At 45.8% G+C, this 25,978-nt stretch overlaps 1 protein-coding gene and 1 long non-coding RNA gene across 2 annotated transcripts; both read right to left on the reverse strand.

Moving 5' to 3' along the window:
- Nucleotides 1–17,724: 17,724 nt before the first annotated feature.
- On the reverse strand, nucleotides 17,725–18,184 carry LOC125547827. Its single transcript, XR_007300796.1, has 3 exons — nucleotides 18,127–18,184; nucleotides 17,980–18,045; nucleotides 17,725–17,889 (listed from the first exon to the last, which is right to left on the reverse strand). It is a non-coding gene; the product is annotated as an uncharacterized LOC125547827 (long non-coding RNA).
- A 2,749-nt stretch (nucleotides 18,185–20,933) lies between these two features.
- Nucleotides 20,934–22,605, reverse strand: LOC125546580 (protein FAR1-RELATED SEQUENCE 5-like). Its single transcript, XM_048710790.1, has 3 exons — nucleotides 22,273–22,605; nucleotides 21,486–22,176; nucleotides 20,934–21,382 (listed from the first exon to the last, which is right to left on the reverse strand). The coding sequence occupies exons 1-3, from the start codon at nucleotides 22,465–22,467 to the stop codon at nucleotides 20,934–20,936; spliced, it is 1,335 nt and encodes a 444-aa protein (XP_048566747.1). The 5' UTR covers nucleotides 22,468–22,605.
- Nucleotides 22,606–25,978: the final 3,373 nt, after the last annotated feature.

Raw genomic sequence — 25,978 nt, forward strand, 5'->3', positions numbered from 1 at the left:
TGGTCATTTCTACCTTCTTATCGTGTGTGGGGATTAAACATTTCCGGATTGGACCGAGACTTGCCAAGCAGCCTTGGTTTACTACCGGTAGACCGCCTATCAAGTTTCGTACCATTTGGACTTCGTTTGATGCTCCAACGGTTAACCGAGGGACCGAAAAGGCCTCGTGTGTGTTGCAGCCCAACACCCCTCCAATTTTGCCCAAAACCCACCAAAACCCTCTCCATCATCTAGAGCGTTCGATCACGATCGCGTGGCCGAAAACCGCACCTCATTTGGACTCTCGTAGCTCCCTCTACCTATAAATATGTGCAACCCTTCCAAATTCGCGGACGAAATCCTAAAAATTCCTTCGCTCGCGCCGCCGGACGCGTCCTCACCGCGCCGGACAATGTCCGCCCCGCCGGCCACGTCCTCCCGCCCAATGGCGCTGTGCCACGTCACCCACCGCCGCCTCCCGCGCCAATCGGCAAGCGCCACCTCAACCGGCCGCCTCCCTCTCCACCGCGCGGCCCGCGGGGCCCAGATCCGGCCCGCGCGGGCCCGGTCGCCGCCGCCGCCGCCCGCAGGCGTGTGCCCGCACCCGCCACCTCGCCTCTCGCCGGCGCGTACCTCCGCCGCCGCGCCATTGCAGCTCCGCCCTGCCGCCGCTCTTCGCCACCGGCGCTGCCGCCCGGTCGCCGCCATCTCTGCCGCCTCCCGCCGCCTGTCTCGTCATGCGCCGCCGCCATGCGTCGCCGGCCCCGCCGTGTGCGCCTCCGCCTTCGCCCGGTTGCCGCCCGCCATCTCCGCCGCCGTCCGGCCACCTACGGCCTCCCGCGCCGCCTCCCCTTCGTCGTCGGCGTTCGAGCTCGCCGGAGCCCGTCCCGGCCAGATCTGCCCCGGTGGATGAGATCCACCGGGAGACGAACCAAACGGCGTCCTCCGTCCCGGATCCGCGCCGTCCCGCACCACATCATTCCACGTTGACTTTTCCCGCAGGGTAAAATTTCACTAAGTTTCATATGCCCATCTTTATCATGTCGTAACTTTGCGTCCGTAACTCCGTTTCGCGCATATAGCATATCAAAATGTTCGTCTCAGAGAGCACATCATTTCATCTCATTGCATCATTTTCATTTGAGTTCATCTTGATGCCCGAAATGCTGTTAGAATAGTGCTATTTGAGTTAATTGTCAGATCGGCTGCACCAAATAGCTATTTGTCATTTTTGCCATGATTATTGTGTGCATGATATGCCCATGAGCTCTACATGTGTTTTGTTATATGTTTTGCCATCTATCCAGAGGTGCAACCCATGTATTTTTATGATGTGTGTGGTGACTAGCACAAGCTTGCAAAGTGAGGCACTTGGTAATGCTGATTTCAGGGACTTAACATTCCACTAAGTTCTTGACCTGTTTATCTCATATTGCCATATGTTCATGTTGTTTCCTAGTGATCCGTGCCTCTTTTGAGGATGATCAATAAGGATGTTTTGTTAATCTTATAGTGCTCTATCCATCCATGTCTTTGTTTGCAATTATGGAGCACCCTAATTTGAGTCAATCGAGCTCTACTTTTGTCATTGCGTGAATTTGGGCAGATTGTCTACTTGTTAGCGATTTTGCCAAGGATGTTGTAGTTGATCCGTGCATGATATGTTATTGTTCTTGCCATGTCTAGCTTGAATTTTGTGTATTCTTGATGGGTGTATGCTTGGATTATCATGACTTGCTCTGTAGTGAGTGTATCGAGCTCGTAAACATGCCTACTTGATATCTGTTTCAGCATGCTTCAGTTTTCACTAAGTCTGTGATCTGATTATGTTTTTGCCATATTCACATGCTTGCAAATGTATTTTCTGATCCCTTTTGGCTCAAGGTCACTAAGGGACTTTTGTTAAGCTCTTTGAGTAGCTCCATGCCATGCTTTACTTTGCCATCTTCAGGTCCTATAGCATGTAGTTTTTTGCCATGCTTGTTTGAACCTGTCAATGGATGAATTAGCCGTAGCTCAGTGTTCATCTTTTGTTAAGCATCATGAATGGATCCCTGTCATGTATTTTGTTGCCATGTTTGTGTGCTGTAGCATGTTCTTCTTCATGCATTTAGATGGCTACTTGCTGTATATCGCAGATCGGTGCCATATTTGAATTGCTTGCCATTTCCAAACCGTAACTCCGATTCCGGTGATCTTTATATCGTTTTCAAGCGATTTCATCTCACCTTCCCAGTGGCACACTTGGATTTCCAAGTTAAGGCCAGGTTCCATCATTCCTTATCAAATCATGCATATGCATCGCATACCGCACCCCGCATATCATACCATGTTCATGTGTTGGTTGTTTACTATGTTGTGTGCTTCTTTCCGGTGTTTGCTTCTTCGGGTTGGTTCCGGTAACGTCGCGTTTGTGAGGACCCGTTCGTCTACGTCCGTTTGTCTACATCATGGACTCGTTCTTCTTCCTTGCGGGATCTCAGGCAAGATGATCATACCCTCGAAATCACTTCTATCTTTGCTTGCTAGTTGCTCGCTCTTTTGCTATGCCTATGCTGCGATACCTACCACTTGCTTATCATGCCTCCCATATTGTTGAACCAAGCCTCTAACCCACCTTGTCCTAGAAAACCGTTGTTTGGCTATGTTACCGCTTTGCTCAGCCCCTCTTATAGCGTTGTTAGTTGCAGGTGAAGATTGAAGTTTGTTCCTTGTTGGAACATGGAGATGTTGTTCCTTGTTGGAACATGTTTACTTGTTGGGATATCACTATATATCTTATTTAATTAATGCACCTATATACTTGATCAAGGGTGGAAGGCTCGACCTTATGCCTGGTGTTTTGTTCCACTCTTGCCGCCCTAGTTTCCGTCATATCGGTGTTATGTTCCCGGATTTTGCGTTCCTTACGCGGTTGGGTAATAATGGGAACCCTTTGACAGTTCGCCTTGAGTAAAACTCTTCCAGCAATGCCCAACATTGGTTTTACCATTCGCCACCCAGCCTTTTCTTTTCCCTTGGGGGTCGCGCGCCCAAGGGTCATCATTATTTTAAACCCCCGGGCCAGTGCTCCTCTGAGTGTTGGTCCAACTTGTCAGCCGTCGGTGGCCACCAGGGGCAACTCTGGGCTGACCTACCGGAAGTTTAGACAATCCGGTGTGCCCTGAGAAAGAGATATGTGCAGCTCCTATCGGGATTTGTCGGCACATTCGGGCGGTGTTGCTGGTTTAGTTTTACCTTGTCGAAATGTCTTGTAACCGGGATTCCGAGTCTGATCGGGTCTTCCTGCTAGAAGGAATATCCTTCGTTGACCGTGAGAGCTTGTGATGGGCTAAGTTGGGACACCCCTGCAGGGATTTGAACTTTCGAAAGCCGTGCCCGCGGTTATGGGCAGATGGGAATTTGTTAATGTCCGGTCGTAGAAAACCTGAAGTTGACCTTAATTAAAATACATCAACCGCGTGTGTTACCGTGATGGTCTCTTTCCGGCGGAGTCCGGAAAGTGAACACGGTGTTGGAGTTATGCTTGACGTAGGTTATTCTAGGATCACTTCTTGATCATAGTTTCTCGATCGCGCTTTGCCTTCTCTTCTCGCTCTCATTTGCGTATGTTAGCCACCATATATGCTAGTCGCTTGCTGCAGTTCCACATCATACCTTTACCTTACCCTTAAGCTTAAATAGTCTTGATGGCGAGGGTGCGAGATTGCTGAGTTCCCGTGGCTCACAGATACTTCCAAAACCATCTTGCAGGTGCCGATGAGTCCATGCAGATGACGCAACCAAGCTCAAGAGGAGCTCGATGAAGATCTTGTCCTTTGTGTTGTTTCGTTCTAGTTGATCAGTAGTGGAGTCCAGTTGGGGTCGATCGGGGACCGTGTCGCATTTGGGGTTCTTCTTTTATTTTGGTTCCGTAGTCGGACCTTGATTGTATTTGGATGATGTAATGCTTTATTCATGTACTTGTGTGAAGTGGCGATTGTAAGCCAACTATGTATCTTTTTCCCCTATTGTATTACTTGGGTTGTGTGAATATTACCTCACTTGCGACATTGCTTTCAATATGGTTATGCCTCTAAGTCGTGCTTCGACACGTGGGGGATATAGCCGCATCGAGGGCGTTACATCTTTGGTCCTTGTGGCTAACTAGGAATAAACTCACGATTGAGGGTACTTTCCCAACGCATCCGCCTAATATCATCTTCAAATGCAATCTCCTTTTGCAGCAGTGGAGTCCGTTGGGAAGGCGCAAGGATGCTGATTTGATCAAGATCGCTCAACAACGAATCCTGCAAGTGTACGCGTCAGCTAAGGAGCCGTGACTACGGTGGTCTCGTTTGAGTGCTTGACGAGCCTGCGCGCTCCGTACGGGCTAAGCCTTGTAATGCGAAAGTAGCTTCTTAAGCTCCGTCTGAACTTTGTCGTGGGCCGATGTGGCTTTTGGGTGTTGTAAGACTTATTGGTGTTACTCTGTCGTTGGGGCTTTATTAATTTAAAGCCGGACGCATCTGGCGTCTTCGTTCTAAAAAAATACAACCATCCCTCCAGCATTTTCCCCCTGATATTTCTTTGCTGATTTTAAAAGCTTTCTCATGATCTATTTATTTTCATTTTAGAATTCATGAATATTTTTTGAAGCTCATTTATGTTTTTTAAAATTTGTGAACATTTTTCTGGATTCACAAATATATTTTACAAAATCATGAACCTTTTGAATATTCGTGTGTCTTTAATTCGTGAATAATTTTGTGAACATTTTTTTGGATTCACAATTTTTTTTTCAAAATAGTGAACATTTTTCAAAATTTATATGTTTTTAATTCAGGAATATATTTTAGAAAATTGGGAACATTATTTTAAATTCATGGTAATTTTTAAAATCCTTATTTTTTGAAAAAATCATGTGTTTTTTGTTCGTGGATATTTGGGAACATTATTTTGAATTGACGAACATTTTTTGGAAATATTTATTTCAAAATCATGAACATTCATGAAGATTTTGTTTTTTCTTTATACTTCTTTTGGAGGAGATATTTTCTTTCTAGTTGTAGTAGTACGAAGAAAGAAAGAAAGATGTGGTGGGGCCCAGCAAAGCCCAGCCCAGCCCAATGAACTCGTATGATGGAAGAGGCCGAGTCCGACCCGAGGTTGGTTAGGGTTGTTGGCCTGGACATATATTATACGCCAGCCGCGGCCTCCTCGTCGTGTTTTCCCTGAGATCCAATCCAGCGAGCGAGAGAAATCCCCAATCCAGGAAACCCTAACCGACCAGGAGAGGAGAGATCCGGCGTGATGTTCGTCCAGAAGACGCCGACGGCCGCCGGCTTCGAGGGCGTTCCCTTCATCCCATCGCTCCAGGCGGAGGAGCTCGTCAGGGCCAGGGCGGAGGAGGCGTCGTCGATCGTCAAGGCGGGGTGCGGCTCCAAGAGGAAGGCGGTGGAGGACGGCGGCGAGGTCACCGTCAAGGCCATGGCGGTGGAGGACGAGGAGGAGGCGCCGGTCACCGTCAAGGCCCAGGAGGCGGTGCAGGTCAAGTTGGTGCTGACCAAGCCGACGTGGGTGGATGTGGAGTACTCGGACTGCGACTCGGACGAAGAGGTCGACTCGGACGACGAAGATGCCGAGACGTTCCTGGCCAGGATCAGGTCTGAGTACAACGCCCATGCCGAGAAGTTCAAGGCTGACAATCCCTGGTTGAAGTGGAGGGACTACTCGGTCCACCCCAGGCAGGAGGAGGAGGCTGGCGCCGTGGTTGATGAGCTTGTTTCCGCGTGAGATTGTAATTTAACGACTGGGATGAAGGAGGTTTACCAACCAGTGCCATCTATCTATCTGTCTAAAACTAGTAGAGGACATCTATGTTAGCAATCCACCTATCTGTGTGTGTGTGTGTGATATTGGTATTATCAAGTTCAGAGGCGCCTAATCCTTGAGCCAAATGGCAATGGCATGTATCAACTATTAGAACTATTATCATCATCAATCTTGACTCAAGTATGCTATTCCAGAGTTGTCTGATATTTGTTTGTCTATGAGTTTTTCTGTGCCTGCTGGGTTTTATACATTGTTATGTGTTGTTGTTTGGCAATGTGATTTTGTTAGACCACTTAGATTGTTTCCATAGTCAGTTTTGCCCTTACTGATTCTTCATGTGACTGCTTCTTAAAATTTCTCGTCTTTTGATTTACAAAGATCAAACTGCTGTCAGCTGGATCCATAAAATGAATTAATGTTTCTCTGCTAGTTTGCATGACCACATCTATATCAAAGCAGTGCCATAAGGTTTGTTTTGTTTGTTTTGTCTTTGTAGAGATTTCAACACGAATTACATACACATGTAGTATATAGACATATTTTAGTGTGTGTAAATTCACTCATTTTGCTCCATATGATATGTAGTCCATATTTGGAATCTCTAAAAAGACTTATATTTAGGAACGGAGGGAGTAGTTTGTATTGATTATATTCTATACTGCCCAAGGTTCTCTGAAAAATTTAGCTGTCTAGGACTGTTCTTGCTTGAAATCACTGCCAGTGTTAGATGTCTAGTTTGGCAACAGTGAGGAGCTAGCTAGTGAGGCAGTGCCGCAACTTGAAATGAACCACTCCAACTTGAAATGAGCTAGTGAGGCTGTTCCGCCCTACTCTCCCGAAAATGTCTCTGGGGATGGAAGCTGTATATCATCTCTATTTTTCCAAGTTTATTTATATCCTTTGATAGTAGAAGCAAACTTGGTCGACTTAAAATGAAGTGATGTAGTATGTGACCTGACCATGCTGCATGTTTTTTTTTTTACTGATAGAAGAGTTTCCCCTGATTTTATTAGAAGAAACACCACCAACAAGGTAAAGTACTGGGTTTCTTATAACACCCCAAACACATACAGACAGATAGCAAGAAAAGAGAAACAAGGGCTAGAGCAGCTGATGCCTCCAATCTGAATTTTTTTTCCTGCATGTATTTCTCCGAAGTTCACTGCAACCTTTAGATATCATTTGTTATCATGCCCTGAAATCACTGCACAATGACGGGCCCCCCATGTTCTCTGAATTTTTCTTACTGATCTCTGACTGCTGCTCTGGAATCACTGCCCAGTGATGTTCTGCCCTGCTTTGAGATCACTGCCCAACATACCCTGCAAGTGTTAGATACCAAGATGGTGGCGACAGCCAGGAGCTAATGAGGCAGTGCCGCAAGTTGAAAGGGACCATTCCAATCATCAAAGGCTAATGAATGCAAGGTAAGAAAAACTTCCTTGTGTTGCATCCACCATTTTCCCTTTTTTTTTCCTGAACTCGTAAAAGGGCAAAGGGATTGCTATCTTATCTGTTTGGTTGGTCACAGTTGCTGCAATTTCGCCTGAATAAGTTACTCACTTAGATGTGCCATGCAGTGCTTTGTTTTGTACTCCCTCCCGTCTTTTTTACTCTGCACATTGGATTTGCCGAAAGTCAAACTTTGCTAAGTTTGACCAAATTTATATTAGAAATTATTAACATCTATAATATCTAATAAATATAATATGAAAATATATTCCAAGATGAATCTAATGATATTGGTGTTGTTATGTGAATGTCTATAATTTTTTATATAAACTTGGTCAAAGTTAAATGAGATTGACTTTGAACAAACCTAATATGCAGAGTAAAAAGGAACGAAAATGCCTAACGGTGGACGTGCACTATGTGGACTATATCCAGTCCGTCCGTTTTCCACACTGACCAGATTCGCTCTTGTATTCACGGGGCCTGTCCCCCGTAGACGCTTGCCCCCCATGTATCTCGGCTGCCAGAGATAGTGATGTGGTGACAGAATCTAGGCGTTGTTCCATGTACCGCGGCACACTCGAGGTCTGTTGCTGTGCCAAAAGTATACAGGGCAGCCTGGGCACATGTCTCTTCCTCTCACGTGACTCATTACAATAATATCCCGCCACTCACGGCACAGTTGTAGCTAGCCCCGGTACATCCTCACGCTATAAACATTAGCGATCATTTTTAGCCGTACGTTTTAACCTCGCCCACCAGACACAATATTAAATTTTTTTCTTGACGCGAAAATGATATCAATTCCTACCACGTAATATAATCGCCCGTGTTTCACAGCCAGAAAAACACAATTAGCCAGTCAACAATTTTTTATACACTTTTTAACTACTTTTACCGGCCGCTTTTAAGCATTATCCATACGGTTCTGCCATAATAAATATATTGGTAATTCGTTTTTACGCAGCTAGCAACCGAAGTAGTTGGTTAGGGTGAACATCTACAGCCCTCGTAATGGGCAAGATGGAACAACAGCGTGCGGCACTGTTTTTGTCACGTCCCGACGTGCAAAAAGCTGCCTTTCCAGGCCCACCCCCATCAAAGCAATCCCAGTGCTCTAGTCACTTCACGCATTTACCGCATCTACACGCGCAGCTCATCTTCTTCAACAATCCGTTCTCCCCACCCACCCACCAACCAGAGTCCCAGGAAGAACAAGGAGGCGATCTAGCAGGGAGAACGCCATGGCCGCGCATAGCAGCTCATACACCCGCCAGTTAGCGGTCAGCATTTAGGTTTTTGCCTATCAGCGACCTGTTCAGCACGAAGCCGCCGCCGGAAAAGGTATGAACAGCCTCACGCTTTTCAGTAACGATTTAGCAGTTCTTCCTAAATCTCACTAGTTTGCCTGCCATTAGGTTCTGTAGTTCATGGTGTTTGTCGGAATGGATAATCATTTTGCTGCGGAGGGATCAGCAAGAGTTATTAATCAAGATACAATGAGCGAGTTTTCCCCGGATGAGTTAGATAGCGATGGCGATTGTTCTGGCGGATCCAGCGGTGTGCCAGGGACACCATCAATTACGTCTAGGCTCTCGTTGTTGAAGTTAGGCTCTGTTATTTCCAAGTTTTCGGACTTCAAGAAACAACTAGTCAGAGAAATAGGTTTTGATGGTTTGCTTCGGATTAAGTCGTGGCAAAAGATCAATCTTAAGTACAGTGCTTACCTCATGGATAGAGTCGATGTTGACAGCAGCGTGATCAACCTGGAAGGCCAGGGCATGCTTGAGCTTACAGACAAGTCAGTTCACTCTATTTTTGCAATACCACGCGGTGAGCTAGCAATTGGACCTGAATGTGTCGAACCATCAGAAGCTTGCATTGAGTATACACGTTTTGCAGCTAGCATCAGTGACAAAGGTACACACAGCTTGAAGGCGGCAGAGGCATACCTGTTACGGGACATCACAGCCCAGTCCAGACAGATTGATATCCAGTGTTTCAAAATTGCATTCGTCATCTTTGTAGTTGGCCATGTTCTTGCCCCATCAGCCAAGCATGACTACATAACAATAGATTTCTGGGCTGCCCTGAATGATGTTAGCAAAATTAGAAAATGGAACTGGTGCAGCTACCTTCTGAAGCACCTGTTCCATGCTGTCAGGAAATTCAAGTCAGATGTCTCTAAGCGAAACCCGACCATTCACATTGTCGGATGCCATTTGTTCCTACAGGTATTAATCCGAGAACATCGACCACTACCATACTTTTTGTGTTCGCTCACATCTTTGTTACCTTAATCTGACAATGACAACTTCATTTGTTTCAGGTGTTCGTCCTGGACAGCCTAGACCTTGGTCAAATGAACAAGCCACGCGGAATGTATCCAAGGATAGCACTTTTCGAGTATGAGTCCATGAAAAAGATGATTGAGATCATAGCGGTCAGCATGGGAGGAGGTGAAATATCATACCACGGCGCATCGGTCAGTTTATGAAAATCCATGCCAAAACAAAAACAGCGAATAAAACCAATTAGGCACAAAATGACTTGTACCTAACGCCATTTTTTTCTCTGGTCAGGTTCGGTCTGAACAAAACATCAGCAAGGGCCTCGTCTGCGCATCCACTGATCCTGCAGACGAAAACATTCCAAGGACATCCACCACGACGAAACGAGCCCAGATGCCCTCCGCCCCTATTTTAAGAGCTACCTACGCCAAAATTGGACCCCAAGATTTCTCAAACCATCTACGGACAAACCACCCATCAATAGTAAGTACATGTATCGATCTTTTTTTGGTCAACCAATCTGAATCCCAGCGTAGTTCATACTAATTTATGAAAATCCTTTTTCCCAATAGTCCAGCGAGAAGCTTGGGATACTCCTCCGAGAGCAAAATGCGCGTGGGTTGGCCAACATTTCGGAGATGAGGCAGGCTTTTCAGTCATCAATGTTCACATTTGCGGACAAACTCATCAATTGCATAGCTGAGAACTGCACTTGTTGCAAGGCCAATGGGCGTAAACATTGCATCATGAAGAGTGAAAACCAAAGCGATTGCCCCAACTTGGCGACCATCCCTATGCAAGACAAACTAGACCACACGTTCGTCACCCCCCTTGCCAATAAGGTTGCGTCCAGGCTGCCCGGACAACTTGAAAATGAAGGTTTGTTCCAGAATAATGCTACCATTTTGCGTAGGATGACCAGCTCAATATACCAGCTATGGAATTTTAACAATGTCTAATATAAAATTGATGTGATGTCACAGGTAGCTCATCTGCCAATAGCTCCATTGCGCGAAAGAGGGGAGTTGTGTTCAGCCCGTCCATCCAGGGGGAATCATCGAAGAAGGTCTGTGTGAGATTGGATGACCCACTCCAAACTATTAGCCCTTCAGATGTTGATACTATCAACAATTCATCCTTGTCAGCAAAGCAAGACAGTCGCCGTGAGGTTGCCGATAGTATATATGCATTCTTTGACGACCTGACTGCTAGCATTGTTACATACTATGTTGAGCAACGCCCGAGCTCTGGATATGTGACATTCGGAACTACAAACGACAACGTGCCAGACAGAATTCAGATTACTAAATGCAACATCGCTCGTGACCCATGGGCAATTGGGTCAGTCCCTTTGCCGCCGGCAGCTCCAGTTCTCAGGGCCATAAAAGATTGGTTGGCTGGGTCGGTCACTTTTCTTCTTGAAAGGTAGTCGCAAACCATTCACCGAACATTTTTCTTTTGGCAAATCTATTAGACCAATGTTCTCATTCTACATTTTGCGTCCAGGAAATGGATTATGCATCCGAAGCCGAGACTCATATTACTTGACGGCATTGAAATCCAGCAACAACTATCAGGCAAAGAACAGCTTAGCCATGAGATGTGTGCTGCTATATTTAGGAGACTGTCACAGATGGACAAGAGCTTCACAAAGGACACATTGACCATGTTCTGGACACATTGACCATGTTCTGGAGGAAGTTTCTAGAGCCCGACTTTGCTGTGAGTCCTACAACTAATCCAAGCAAAATATTTAGTTTCATTCTCACCTTTTTAATCACTATGTTTGCTAAGGATGTCATCTTTTTTTCAGACTGCGGTTTTGTCAAATGCGGATCCATTGACGATCCAGTCCATCCGTGCAACATTTACCGAAGAAAACGAGATTTTCAACCCAGCCTCTAGCCGGATGGTAAACTCTAACCATAAAACACAAAACCAATTCCCGTTTTATCATTTTTTTTCATGGATGATTCATGAACTATATTTTTTTCCGCCAGTGGCATATCCCTGCACTGCTGCCCGACGGCTGGTCCGTCTACTCATTTGACATGCTCAGAAGAAGGATTGCAGTACTTGACCCGGCAGTTGGACCATTTGGGTTTAGCAACCGAAGGATCAACATGCACACATACGTATCTGACTTGCTTCACGCCGCCCTCTTCAGATGCATCCAATCCCTATATGATTCCTGGCATTGTAGTTCTGGAGAATGGACCCGGGCATTTCCTGTTATCATGCTAGAGAACATTGATAAGTAAGTTTCGGAAAAACACAGATCATATGCTGCATACTTTGGTTGGTACGAATGCTCTCTAAGTTGTCCAAAATATATTTTCGAACAGGGAGGACTACGGTGTGTGCTCTTCGTTCTTCGCTAGGAATTATGATGGCGACAAACTCCATATCCCACTAACCAAGGTAAGCAGCTTTTTAGCTACAAAAACCACCGTAGCTTTCCTTACGTGTACTAACTAGCATCACAAATGCACACAGGCAAACCTGGAGATACACAGGAACCTGATGCTGTACGAGGTTATGCGCCTTCAGGGAAATGAATCGCCAGTGCCTTCCGATGCACTTGAAGCTATCAAGGGATCATTCGTAGCTCTGTGACCAGCTTGTCGATGCTCATGTCATGTAGATCGACTCACCCGCCGCCACAAATGTATCTATAAGAATACTAGATATCCCCGAGACATTTTAAGCGTTCCCTTAAGCACTAGCAAGTTATGTTTTTTGCTAGATGCAGTGTTGTTATCAAACAAAATTTGGGAGGAACATTGTTTCTAAATTTGGTCGCTCTCAATTCAAATTGTGTCAGTCCATTTTTTCCTAAGGGATGACTCCCTCTGTTTAAATGGGAAAGCTTCTGTTTGTATGATCGGAAAAATAATATATTTGTTTTGTTAGGAGTGAAATCCTTCCATTAGCCAAGTTTTTTCACCATACCCATTTTTTATCATACTGGTTTTTTGCAAACAACACCTTTTTACAACAGATTTGACACTGATAAGTGGTTCTGGTACACGACCAACGGCGAACTAATAAATTAGGATGCATCACACAACTCCAAACTACTACAAGATACTCATAATCATAGCAATACTGACTCGAATTACACAGCCATGAACAACATGTAGAATGCCAGAGCTACAACAACCACACACACAGACTTGATCAGGTGGTGTTTGCCGGCAACGCGAGCAGTACCATCATGCTGGCGGGCAACACCAGCCACACCAGCCACCATGATCTTTTCACCGCTATCCATGGCCGGCTCCATAGCTTGTGCAAGCTGGTGAGATAGATTGGCCGCCTCAGTTTCTGCCGCCCTTGCTGCATCTTGCAGAACAGCGTTTGTCCTCTCAAGTAACCAGTCCTGGTCCCTAAGATCGATTACCAGTTGATTAAGGAAAGGATTTGTGATCGGATCGTCATGCCACTGGTAGAAATCGCACCCTCCCCTCTGCCAAATGACCAGAACACAGATCAAAATTAAGACCACTGATTCTATCAAAAACAAACATCAATAGCCAGAAACATGCCAAGAGATTCCGTGAACGCACTCACCCTTGCGCGGTAACATGTCTTGTATCTCCTTCCTGGATTCTCGTCACTCCATGAGATCCACATAGCCGCCTTTGGCTTCTCACGACAATCGCATGGTGTGAACGGCTCATAGTCCAGGGGTCCTTCTCTGTACCTAACTGGGGATCTCACTTGTCCAGAAATCACTCTACGAGAGGAGGAACGAGCTCTAGAGGAAGAGGAAGCAGAGGATGCCATTGCTAGTATTTCTGAGAGCTTGCTGGTTGGCAACAGCACCCTCCACCATGGCCTCTTCTTATAGAGCACGCATGCAGCAACGGCTAGTTCAAAATTCAAAAGGGAAAGAGACGTTGAGCAAAAGGAGCCATCACATCAAACACACGATGGATGGCAGTACATTAATAGCATACGTCAGCTCACAAGTAGCAGCTATGTTGAAACTAAACAAGCACCATCAGTCACAATGTTTTGACCAAAAGACAGCCACTTTGCTTGTCCACGGCATCGCAAAATGATTCGCCCCTACGATAACAACGTCCTAAACCGACCACACACCTCTACTGCGCCCAATCTAATCTTCATCAGTGAGCTGCTCCATGATCCCTGGGTGTGGTGCAGTGTTCCCCTTTGCCGCCATCGTCTCGTACAGCATCCTCTTCCTCCTAGTCGCCAGACCAACCTATTGCAAATACAACAACAGCTAGTCATTTTCTGCTGGATACAGAGAATTTTTTGACTTTCTGAGAATTAATAGCAGCTCTCTTACCTCTGGCACGTCGTGCTCCAGACGAGTCCCATTGAAGTTATCTGCATAGTAAGCTATGTAGCCAGGAGACTCACCACTGCAATCACAAGCATATACATCAGATAAAGATTATTGGTCTGCAAACATACTATCGCACAATGAACAATCAACGCACCTGCCACATGCAACATGCATGTTTCTGTTGTACCTCACTGTCCACTCAGACATGTTCATCTGCCATCCATCATCCAACAAGGCACCCCCGCGCTTCATGCCATTAAGCATAAGCAAGATTGTCTTCCCGTGCTTAGCTCTATATGCATTTGAACTCATCTGTGTGAGAACTGGGTCCAGCACGTTCAGTCTCTTCATAAGCATGTCAAACACGTACAAGCACCAGTCTCTCATCATTGACACAGGCATCATTATCTGCATGAGCATGGGAAAGTTCAGTTTTGGGCAACAACAGTCATAGCGCTTTGACAACACATTTAGGAAACGTACCAGGCGACAGAATTTCAACTGAAAGCCAATGCTTCCCGTAGAAAGCAAGATCCGCAACACGGCAGCCCCCTCCGGGTCCATGATGTTCTCAAAGTGCAACTACACCAAAGAAACAAGTTTTGTCAGCATCGGATACATCAGAACTGCTTATACGAAGTTTAGTGTTTCATATTCACTTACAGGCACGTCGGGAGATGCAAACCCCCTCCATACTGGTAATCCAACCATGTCCACCATCTTGATCTCTCTCTCATTGAAGCCACGTACCCAAGCCTCCATCCCATTGTAGTGCATCTCCCCTGTCAGACTGTATTGGTACTTGATCTTGTTGCCATCCAGTTTCAAAGGTTTTGGTCGCGAGCTGTCATACCAAACACTAACAAGACAAACAACAAATCGTTAGTTAATTGGAAGCAAACACTAAAACATTTCCAGCAACTTTATGCATTTAGTCTCACCTTGCAAGAGTATCCCTGCAGGTGAGGTACTCGACTCCGTCGTAAAATCCAAGGCAAACATGATCGGGATAGTGGACCTGCTTCAGCTCAAGCTCGAAAGGCGAGTAACCATAGTCTAGTTCTGGGGCGAGGTATGCATCTGGATGAACTATAGCTGCACATAAGAAGAAATTACCATGTCAATATGTCTAACGCGGCCCAGGAAAGCTCATGTGTGATCACCAAATGAATCATACCTAGCGGATTAGGAATATCAGAAGGGCTTTCCTCAACTCCAGGCAGAATTAGCCTTTTGTTGCGTATCGGCGTGTACTTGGCAATTGATGTGGCATGCGTCCCATCATCAGCAGCACCAGCTTGTGCAATAGCCGCTTGCATCACATAATCTGCATTCAAACGAAACGACAAGTTAGATACCACAAATGTTTTTGAATCGTTTGTAGTTCATTCAGGTGTATACCTTCAGTCATCACATAGTACATAGACATGTCAACTAGCCCACTTGGGGTCTCAGGCCCGGACAGATTGTGTGCAGAGGAAGGAGCAAGGACCTCATGCATGGTCTTCTGACGAGTGGCCCTGGGAGCTATGTCTGATACACATGCAAAATGAAAATGAATCAGAACTTACAAGGTAATTATAAGAATGCCACAGCGGGAGCATGGTCGTGATCATACCATCTGTTGCTCTCCCCTTCCCCTTGCGGTCAACAACCACCATCGGTTTGATCTCTTCCTCACTGTCATCGCGTGTTCCCCCTGGTGCAGCAGCTACTTTGAACAGAAAATTAGTAAGTCGGTCATCTAGGTTATGGTAGCGCGTCGCTCATGTGTAATTACCTGTTGTTGTCACAAGGACATCCGATGGAATTACTCCAGTCATATTGTTGTCGCCGTTATTCCCCGCAACTTGAGCTGCATTAGCACTATCAACGTTCTGGTTTTGCACAACCACAGCCATCAGCTCATGAGGTGCTTTCCTAGAACTTGCAGCAAGGTCTTCTGCAACTGCAAATGACAAAACTGCAATCAGTGTCAAACAAGATAGCACATAAACATAGATGCAGGAGAAGAAAAACATCAATACCTGTAGATTTTGGGTTACTTGGCGCGTCAGGCATGTTACAAGGAAACATAGCCGCCACTGAAGAATGCCTTTTCACGTGCGCCAGGAAGAAATCCAAAGTCTGCTCCAGATCTTTCTGCCTGTTTTCTACGGCCTTCTTCTTGATATCCTCCAGGACACTGTCCCTGATAGTGTCAACCACCTTCACAAATTCAGCCTCGCGTATCTGGTACTGGTAATCCATTGCAGCTTTGAAAGAAGCAAGGATCTTGATGTTCATAACAACAGATCAAAAAAATGGAGTTAGCAATAGCAACTGACCAAGACAGAGGACAACAAACGATTTTTAAAAACTGTGCAAGCAGCTTTCCATCCATGTACCTCATCAGACAAGCCACTTGTCGCAGCGGGAGTGCTTGGGGCATGCGGTGCAGCACCAGCTGATCCACCAGCCGCACTGCTCTCACCACCGATCTTTGTAGCACTGCCAGACCAACCAATGATATTTGCCGACGGAGAACGGGGAACATCTCCTAACTAAATCCGACAGAGAGACACATGGAGTTAATTGGCAATGCATGCAGACAGTCTCGAGAAATATAAACAAGTACACATTTTTACCTCTAGGCCGCACTCTATGCCATGAGCAGCTGCATGCTTCCGGATTTGCTCCTTTAGCTTTACATCAGAGTAATCAGCAAGCCTCGGGATGGATAACAGTAGCCTGCCTTGGCGACCATGCTCGTGGTAATCCAGCCAGATTATCTAGCATTTTTTGCCACGTGAAAAAAAAACAGAACGCATAATATAGTAGGCACGACTGCATTTGAGCTAGATTAGTGGGATCGAACTAACCTGTGGGATGATGAGGCACCCACTTAGGTTAACCAAAGTAGGATCAAAGCTGAGATCATGCCTTAGCTTCCGTGCTGCTTCCCTCAGCCGCTCAACAACGTAATCGCAGAAATCAAACTCCGCTATACTCTCTGGATCGGCCACAACAGGGAGTAGCTCATTTGCAATCTTTGCTGTGGCACCAGAAGGCACAAGGAAAGTCGAGCTGGCTAACAGTGTCACAGCCACCTTCATGGCTGTTCGCTCCTCACCCTCTATGGCACCCCTACTAGCACCCTGAACTATTTTCTTGACTTTGTAAACAGGGATGTTGTTCGACCTTGGCATTCCAGTGCCAAGTAGCCCATGCACATGGCCAAGCAAGCCCTCACGATCTGCAAGGCAACGCCCACCGGCGATGTCTATCTTCCTACCACCCCGTGCCATGCCCCCCACCAGCCGGCCTGCTAGATCTGATTCATCCAAAGCAAAGGAGGGGACGAGGTAGTCATCATGGCAAACTGAACAAAAGGAAACTTACTAGTAGGAATGGAGTTGGACAGAGAGCAAAGAGATGCAAAGAGATTACCTTCTTCTTCAGCAGCCTTCAATGGCGGTGCGTGTGTGGCGGTGCTCCCAAGGGAGAGAGGTGGCGGGGTGGGGTGGAATGGATACTCAGTTGGTCCAGGACGGGGTATATATACAAATGCTCCATCCATTCGGCATGCGTCCTAACAGAGCAGCGTTAGGTGAACCCGGTTAGCACAGGACTACCAGCGTGCCCTTCTACATGGCAGCACTTAGGCACATCAGTCACACAACGCATGCATTGGGCCACACAAGTCAGGCCAGTCTTTAATCATTTTTTTGCAACATCAGCAAATCATTGTCATTCTAATCCATAAGCTTACACTGACGAACTAAGATAATTCAACTCACATGCACTCTCTACATAGCATACTAATTTTCAAACACACGCCACACCATAACTCCCATGGAAGAGGTAAACTAAATCTTCAGGCTTGCTTGGTGGGCTGTCGACGTCATCATCAGCAGCAGCTCGATCAACATTGCCTGTACCCGATTCATTATCACCATCCGCGAGCTCATTAGCACCAGCAGGAGCATTGTAGTCCAATGGATCAAACTCCCCTGTCTCCTCAACCGCGTTATGTATCTGAGGAAGCACGACAGCCTAACAAAACAAGCAAATCAAGTAAGCACAACAAATCATCGAGGAAATTCAAAGGTGTAATAATGCAGGAAATTAAAAGTAGTTCGTTACATTTTCAGCCACTTCCACCATCTCAATCACAGCACGATCAACTGGCCCTTGCCCAAACACGCTGGCCTGTAGACACGCAAATCATCACTAGCGAGAAGAGAAAACAAAATGAAGTTGAGTTTCTAATTTTTCAATCCATAATCTAACCTCGTCTGCTGCGGTGCAAAGAGAGGCCGATGCATGAGACACGATGTCGTTGCCCACACCATGGACGGCGCCACCCTGCTGCACGTTGGAAAATCATAAAAAACTAGGTCAAGCAAATAGCCCAACTTTCCAACATAAGCAAGTATTAGTGGGAATAGTACTAACAATCAGCGAGCTGGGCGCCAGAGTTGTGCCATCCGAGGTAGTTACCGCGGAGTGGATGGGTGCACTATTGGTGGGCGCCATCAAATCCTTGCAAGCATGAATTCCGTGGAATCCCGCCACCTCTATATATAGCGTATCCAAATTTTCATGTTCCCTCCAACTCCATCCATTCAAATTTTGAATCCCAAGCGCTCCAAAGCTACGGGCTGGTGAAATTTTGAATCTTAGCAAGCCAGGTCGACTGAGCGACTCCATAGGCTCATACAGGAGGGGGAAATCACGGGTGAAGCTTGGTAAAGTTGACAATAACAGTACATACGCATTTACTCGCCCATGTGTTCTCCATCTTTGCCTGTGAAACACATCTTGTCATGCCCAGTACACCCCCATCCCACGCCAAACACACCATCATCGCGATTATAAAGTTTTTGGGCAGCGAACCTACACTGTGACATGTCCATGTCCTAGAACACATGGGCGACCTCGCTAGCACAGTGCTTTGCCGCAGCAGGAGACAACCGCGCCGCTCGCTGCACGTCTTTGTCCAGTGTTCCTTTTCGTTGTGTCAACCATCAGCACAACAGGGTTTTTTACACACACCTAACCACGTTTTCTTGACAAACAGGTTGACCAACAAATATCAACCATGAAAAACTAGTTGTTCTGACATCCGGGCACTGATCGCACACACGATACAGCTTGACAAAGGTTTTCTAAAACAGTTTTTTTGCAAGACCATACAATTAGCATGAAGATGAAACAAACTCCCCAGCGCATGTAGATGAAACAAACACCCCAGCCGTATTTGCAGTCAAACCAAATCTACTTTATCATAAATGCAATCCTTTTTACCCGGGAGTGGACAACACACATAACTCCGCCACTGTGCCCAAGGGTTGGCCTTACGGTGGGTAGGTGCAAGCACATCTGCGCCTGCTCGTCAGTCTGTTCCAAAGACCTCACCGGCCATGCCTCATGAAAATTCACGAGACGTGCCCAGTGCTGCGAGTTGTCTAATCAAAATGCTGGGCATGCATCAGCACACGATCACATCAGTTCTCCCACGCCTCTGACTAGTCGAGCACGCGCGGGGTGCCATCGACACATCGCATGTGTCGCATAGCAATGAAAAAAAAGGTTTCATTCCCAACAATGGGAAACGATCCTACCCAGAGATCTCTGCCTCCCCCAAGGCCCATTTTTCCGATCAGACCGCGGCCCAATTGCCCGGCAACTGGGCATTTGGAATGCTTCGCAAATTACCGAGTTTCCCACCCGAAATCAGTCCACAAATATGGCAGTAACATGAGTGAAAATTACCAAAGTCATATAAAAAGATTTAAGCATAACCCAGTCGCACGCTTGAACTCATTGTAAGCCTGGATATCAACAATACATTTCTACCCAAGCTACAAATACAAACACAAAACAAATTTGCTGACGACATAAACTACAGGAAATTAGGCACAAAGGGTTCTGCCCGCTTTCCGCAAGAGTTTCGACGATGTCCGAGCACTCCACATTTCCCACACTTAGGCATCTTCCTTGGAGCTTTCGGAATATCTCCCCTTTCCGGACATGTCGTGCTCTTGTGCCCCTTCACCCGGCATATCGCACAAAACCTTGACCTCTTCATTTTATCTTCATACGGAGCCTTGTCTCTGCTAGTGGTTGGCCTCCCCGGCTGGCCCATCTCTTTTGCAGGAGCAATCCAAGAACAGTTTGACAATGCATCCCCGTCAACAATATTAATACATGCATCAGCATTTTTGTCACCATGGGTACCATCTTTGGCTCTCTGCTCCAAAGCCTCACGCTCTTCGAGTCCCATACCATCCTTGTCATGGCTTAGGGGGAGAAGAGTTGTGTAAACCTCCTTCATCATGGCCATGAAAACATCATAGCACTTCACATTACTATTGCCCAGCCTAACACATTCAAGCGCCTTCATGTACATGGCGCTGTGCCTGTAAGTATCAAAACCATGCGGCCCTCTGTCCTTCTGGTATCGAACAAGGTGCTCCGGCAATATATTGCGGGCATCCCTAGTCCAGCGTTTTAGTATGTGCTTATCTGGGATCTTGCTCAATTTGAGCTCAATCATAACCTGCCACCACAGCAAATGAGACCTCAGACTAGCACAACTTTGTTTGCATGGCAGATGACGTTGTGTAGCATCATACGAAGATGTTTTTACTTACCTTCAACGAATGACAGCAAACCATTCCAGAGTGCTCGAAAATCCCACATTCACAATTAAAGAAACTCTGATCATCATCGACTTCAACCTTGAACTGTACTTTGCTCCATTTCTCTCTTGCCAGAGCATCAACGTGAGTAAGAATGTATATCTTTTTCGGGACAACAACATCCAGTTCATAGGCCCCTGCCTTGTACAAAGCATCTCCAAATTGCTCAAACATTGCCCTTGTGTATATCTTGCTAGCATGCCTCTCAATTGGAAGATTTACTCGCAACAAAACCCCACTCTGAAACATATCAAAACACAAAAAATGAACAGATCAGGCATCGGTGTACACTTCGTCTAATACATCTACCAATCAAGAACATGTCTATGGAGACTGATTTACTAACTAGTAAAGCGACCGGCCGACTCTTTTCTCAGAACATACCAGTGCGGTTCATTTCTCCTGGAAGCTCTCTTCAGACTCTCTGTCAAACTGGAGCTTCTCGTACTGTTTGAGGAACAGATGCATTGGACAGCCCGGGGGGACATAACTTTTAAGCATGTGATTGGCACTTTCACTCCGTTGAGTACTAGTCATCTTTGCGCAAAAAACACCTCTGAAATACGGCTTTGCCCACTTATGCCGCACCTCATAAATTTGAGTAAGGTACGGGTGCTTTCTCAGTGAATATTTATCAAGCATTGCGGACCATCCATCCTCGAACTCTTGCTCCGTGACCATGTGATGAACCAGCTTATGAAATTCACTTTTGAAATCAGTTTTCTTGCTCCACAAAACCCCCATTGATTCCTTTGCTTTCTTCAGCACATGCCATTTACACCACCTATGCGTTGTATTGGGCATCTCTGTTTCTATAGCCAATTCCATTGACCGCGCCTGGTCTGCAACCAGTAAAGTAAATTAGATCCATTAGGAGCTTACATCATGGAAAGTATTGGTTCAAGAAAAATGAGAGATTCACATCTACCCCTAATCTAGCCGTACCTGTTAATATTGTTTGCGGGTGTTTACCCCCGACCATCCTGATGAATTCACGGAAAACCCACTTGAATGTGTCCTCCTTCTCATCCCTCAGCATGACACCTCCGAAAATTATGCTCTGGAAGTGATTGTTCACTCCTACAAACAGACCGAATGGCATGTCATATAGGTTGGTCCTGTATGTGGTATCAAATGTTACAACATCTCCGAAACACCTATACTGGTCCACACTACGCCCGTTAACCCACATAAGTGTCTTAATCCTGCTCTCGTCATCAACCTGGACAGTATAGTTGAATTCTGGATCGTTTGCCTTCATCTCCGCAAGTATGTCCATTGTTTTCCGGGCATCTGAATCAGACTGCTCCTTGTTCAACTTGCAACACAGCGTCTTCAGTGACCGTTTTGTAAATGGCACATTATCAACTGTTCCAAGAAAACTACCAACTATACTAAAAACCTTTCCAAGACTGACATTGTTCTCTCTAAGCTGCCTAACAAGATCCTTAGTATACCGGTCAATGAGCCTGTGCGACGGCCAATGCATCTTCTCACCACAAGTGCTTGACAAAGAGTGGTTGTGTGCCGCCCGGTGCTCTGAAATATACCATCCATTGTCGTCCGACCGAAGCAGCCTGATCCGGGCAGCACAACCGCACCGTGTTGATCTTGTATTCTCCCTCTCCGGTTTACCCTGCCGATGCACATAACATGATTTGTCAGCCTATAACATATTCTTGCAGACTTTTTCTCCCCAAACAGTGATGCACAAAAAGAAAAACAAACGCACCGCACATCCACAGACTATCTCCTGCATGCACTTCACCCGCTCCACATTTAGCCTGCTTTTTGAATACCTTATACCAAATCCAAGCTCCCACGAATATAAATTGTAGAATTGATAGGCTTCATCCAATGAATCAAAAGAGGTCCCGACAGCTGGGTTGACAACATTGCCATCTCTTTTCAATATGAAAGCCCTCATGGACAATTCAAGGGCACTTTTCCGGTTCGGGTTGAGCTCGCGCTCAGCGGGGGCCTTTCTGATCCTTACCCTGTTATTTTTGAGAGACAAATTAAATAATTCGCATAGAAAAGAAAATCAATTCCTCTTCCTCAATGCACCAGATTACACGAAACTGTCAATTATTGCCCCCCCCCCTGATTTCCAATTTTATACAAAGGCAAACCCGACAAAGCAGGACTGCAGATAAAAAACAAGATATGCAAACAAAATCTTTTCCTAGTATCGCACTCCGACACCTCTCGACTTTTTAGTTAAACTAGCTACAAACAGGACAGGATATGCAATTTCAAAGAACAAGAAGACTGTGCAACAGCCCGCACGCAGATAATCCCAGTAATTTCAGAAACGTAATGTAATCAGTCAGACACACAGTGCGGATTTAGTACAGACCTGTACTAAATAACTACATAACATATAGCTAGATGCTAATGAAATCGTTTTTGCATATATGACCAGCACACAAAAGAAATCAGTTCTACGCGCGATTACCTACGTGTCCATCCGCTCGTAGCCTCCGAACAAACTTGCAAGAGCGGGTCCTCGCCAAGAAATCCGGCATCTCCGCCACCGCTACGGAGGCCCCCTGCACGGCGAATGTCAGCCTCGGCGATGCTGATAGAAGCCTGGGACTCTATAGGCCGGGCAGCACCAGTATTGCCCGCATGCCCGCGGCTAATCCTGAGCGGAAAAAATCAAATCAAGGAATTTCAGGGAAAAACGGCAACCAGATCTAATCCTAACTTCATCTTTTGCGTGAGACAAAAACTAGTAGCTCTGCTAAGTGGCATCTGAATTACCTCTGTTCGGAATCGCCCTCCGTTTCCATGGACAGGTCCATGGAGCAGGCTCCAAGGTCTCGATCCAGAGGAGGAAGACGAACTGGAGAAAGGAGCAGCAGGAGGCGTATGGGCCTGTGCCCTGACGGCCAGTGCTTTGAGAAAGGGATAGCTGGCCACGCGATGTGGGCCAACATGCCCTGCGCCTCGACTCGAGACTAGTCACGTGATCTTTGCAACTGTACCAAACCCAGCTGCACCGTGTACCAGCCCACGCACTCCGCGAGTCCAGCTCCACAGCAACGAAACATTTGTTCCACACCGATACGCCTATGAACCTAATACCTATTACTAGGGAACGGACAGGGGGGAGACAGCGAAGTGATGTTTGCCAATCCCCAGGAACGGTTGGACGGCCATGATTAAGTCCACACGAGCCGCCGTCCACCGAAAAGTCGCTTCGCCGGAGGGAGTACATTCTTCTAGTCTTGTGTGGTTCTCTCCACGTCCGAGTACAATCCGAGTTTCTGGTGCAAGCATGAAGATCTCATTTTTTATATATTCCACCCTGCACAGATAATTGGTTAGTACATGCAGAATCATCCCAACTCCTTGGCTAGAAATTTGGTCTGCAGAGTGTTTGTTTGCATCTTGCTTCTGCTACCTGGCACTGTGCTGCTTAGTGTTTTGAGCTATTAACAGAAGCAACTTTTCTCATATTCTTACTGTCCTTGCAGTACTTATTTCAGCTCCATGTAATATTTTGATTCAGGTACTGTCGCTGTGAGATTGGCTATTCTAACCTTGTTGTGGTTGGTTTACATTGTTAGAAGGTCAGTCATGTGTTATTGGGCATTGCTGAAAACAGGATCGGGAAAAACACATGCCTACCTTTTACCTGCCATCGTTCATGTTAATGCTCAGCCTATTTTTAGTGTGAATATGCTGCTTATATTTCTTGATTTACTATCCGGGAAACTTTCTGAATAATAATAATCTGAAAAGCTGATACGTTCTTTGCTATTCAAGCTCCTGGTGATGGTCCGATTGTTCCTTGTGTTCGCCTCTACACGCGAACTTGCTCTTCCTTTTCCTACAACTCGATTTGTCGCATTATATGGTAAATCCTGAATGTACGTGCAAATCGATACTCTGATCTTTTCTCCATCTGATGTGTGCCTTTTTGACTTGCATCTTGTCATTTTTGCTATAAATTTAGTTATTATGATGAGGTTCTCTAATCATTTATCCACCATATAGTTATTTTCAATTACCCACCAATACAAGTATAGGCTTCACTAAAACTCGGTAAGTCTTAAAAAATGATGTCAAGAAGATTATTTCGTGTTTCAGATTTGGCCAGACCGACAAACACTTTATTGGAGTGCTACATGGCCAAAGGAAGTTGAGCTGCTAGCAAGGACTTCCCTTTTTGACCCATACAAGGTGGACACAGTACCCACAATTCGTTGTGCTAGCGGATTTTTACATACTACTACTATACTACTATGTGTGTTGCATTTCTATAAATTTTAATTTGGCATGTGCAGGTTATAATTGGTTCTAAAAAACTGAAAGCTGGTCATGCTATTTTTCAGCATGTAGAGATATTATCTGAGAGTAAGAAGTATAACAAGTAATATGTACTCAAAATGCAAAAACAGCGCCTTAATACTTGATTATTGTGATATAATTAAAGTTGGCCAATCTACTGGAGGATATAATGGATGGAAGCTGAATTTTTATATTTATGGATATCAGATCACGTGTCGAATGGATGGGTGGCCTGCTATGTCTATCCATGGTGACGAGAGCCAAACTGAAAGAGATTGGGTTCTTTCTCAATTTAAGTCGGCGAAAAGCCCTATTATGAAAGCTACTGATGTTGCTGCTCGAGGCTTAGGTATACAGAATTCCCCTCAGATACAAGAAGTTATGAATTATGCAACACAGGGAGATTAATATGTGTTCTGTATATCTTGCAAACAGATGTTAAGGGTGTCAAGTATGTCGTTAACTATAACTTTCCGGGGTTTCTGGAGGATTATGTCCTTCGCATTGGTCGAACTGGCAGAGCTGGAGCAACAGGAACAGCTTACACCCTTTTCACTGCTGCTGACGCCAGATTTGCCAAGGATCTTATTAGCATTCTGTCACACCCCCACCTACTGACAAGGCGGTGTATGACAGGGCAGGCCCATCGGCCGATGACGTGTCTGTAAGCGTGCGTGTGTGAGTCCCGGTAGAGCCCGGCTGTAAGGGTAATGCTTAAGTACTCCTGTAACCTCCCAGCAGGCACTATCGAATTAATGAATGAACTGAGCTGCTCAAGCTCCTTCGTTCTCGGTCAATCCCCTTCCCATTACCTTACTTCGTCCTGTGATTCTCGAGTTGCTGCTCGGGACATCACAACATTCTAGTTGAAGCTGGACAAAAGGTCCGTCCTGAATTAGCTAATATGGCCGTGGAGCACCATCCCCTTCTTTGGGTAGGTTTTCTGTTGGATTACTCCTTTTCAAGATATACACATTTGCCGATTCTTTGTTGTGCATCCATTAATTTGCTTACCCCAAGACATTGTTGAAAGCCATCTTGTTGAGTTGGGTCTGATTATTATTACATTTTGCAGGTTATCGTGATGGATACAGAGGGTGGTCGGTCGTGGAGCTGACTTTAAAATATTCAGTTGTTGA

Source organism: Triticum urartu, chromosome 3, assembly GCF_003073215.2.
Source record: "Triticum urartu cultivar G1812 chromosome 3, Tu2.1, whole genome shotgun sequence".
In the NCBI taxonomy this organism is placed as follows: domain Eukaryota; kingdom Viridiplantae; phylum Streptophyta; class Magnoliopsida; order Poales; family Poaceae; genus Triticum; species Triticum urartu.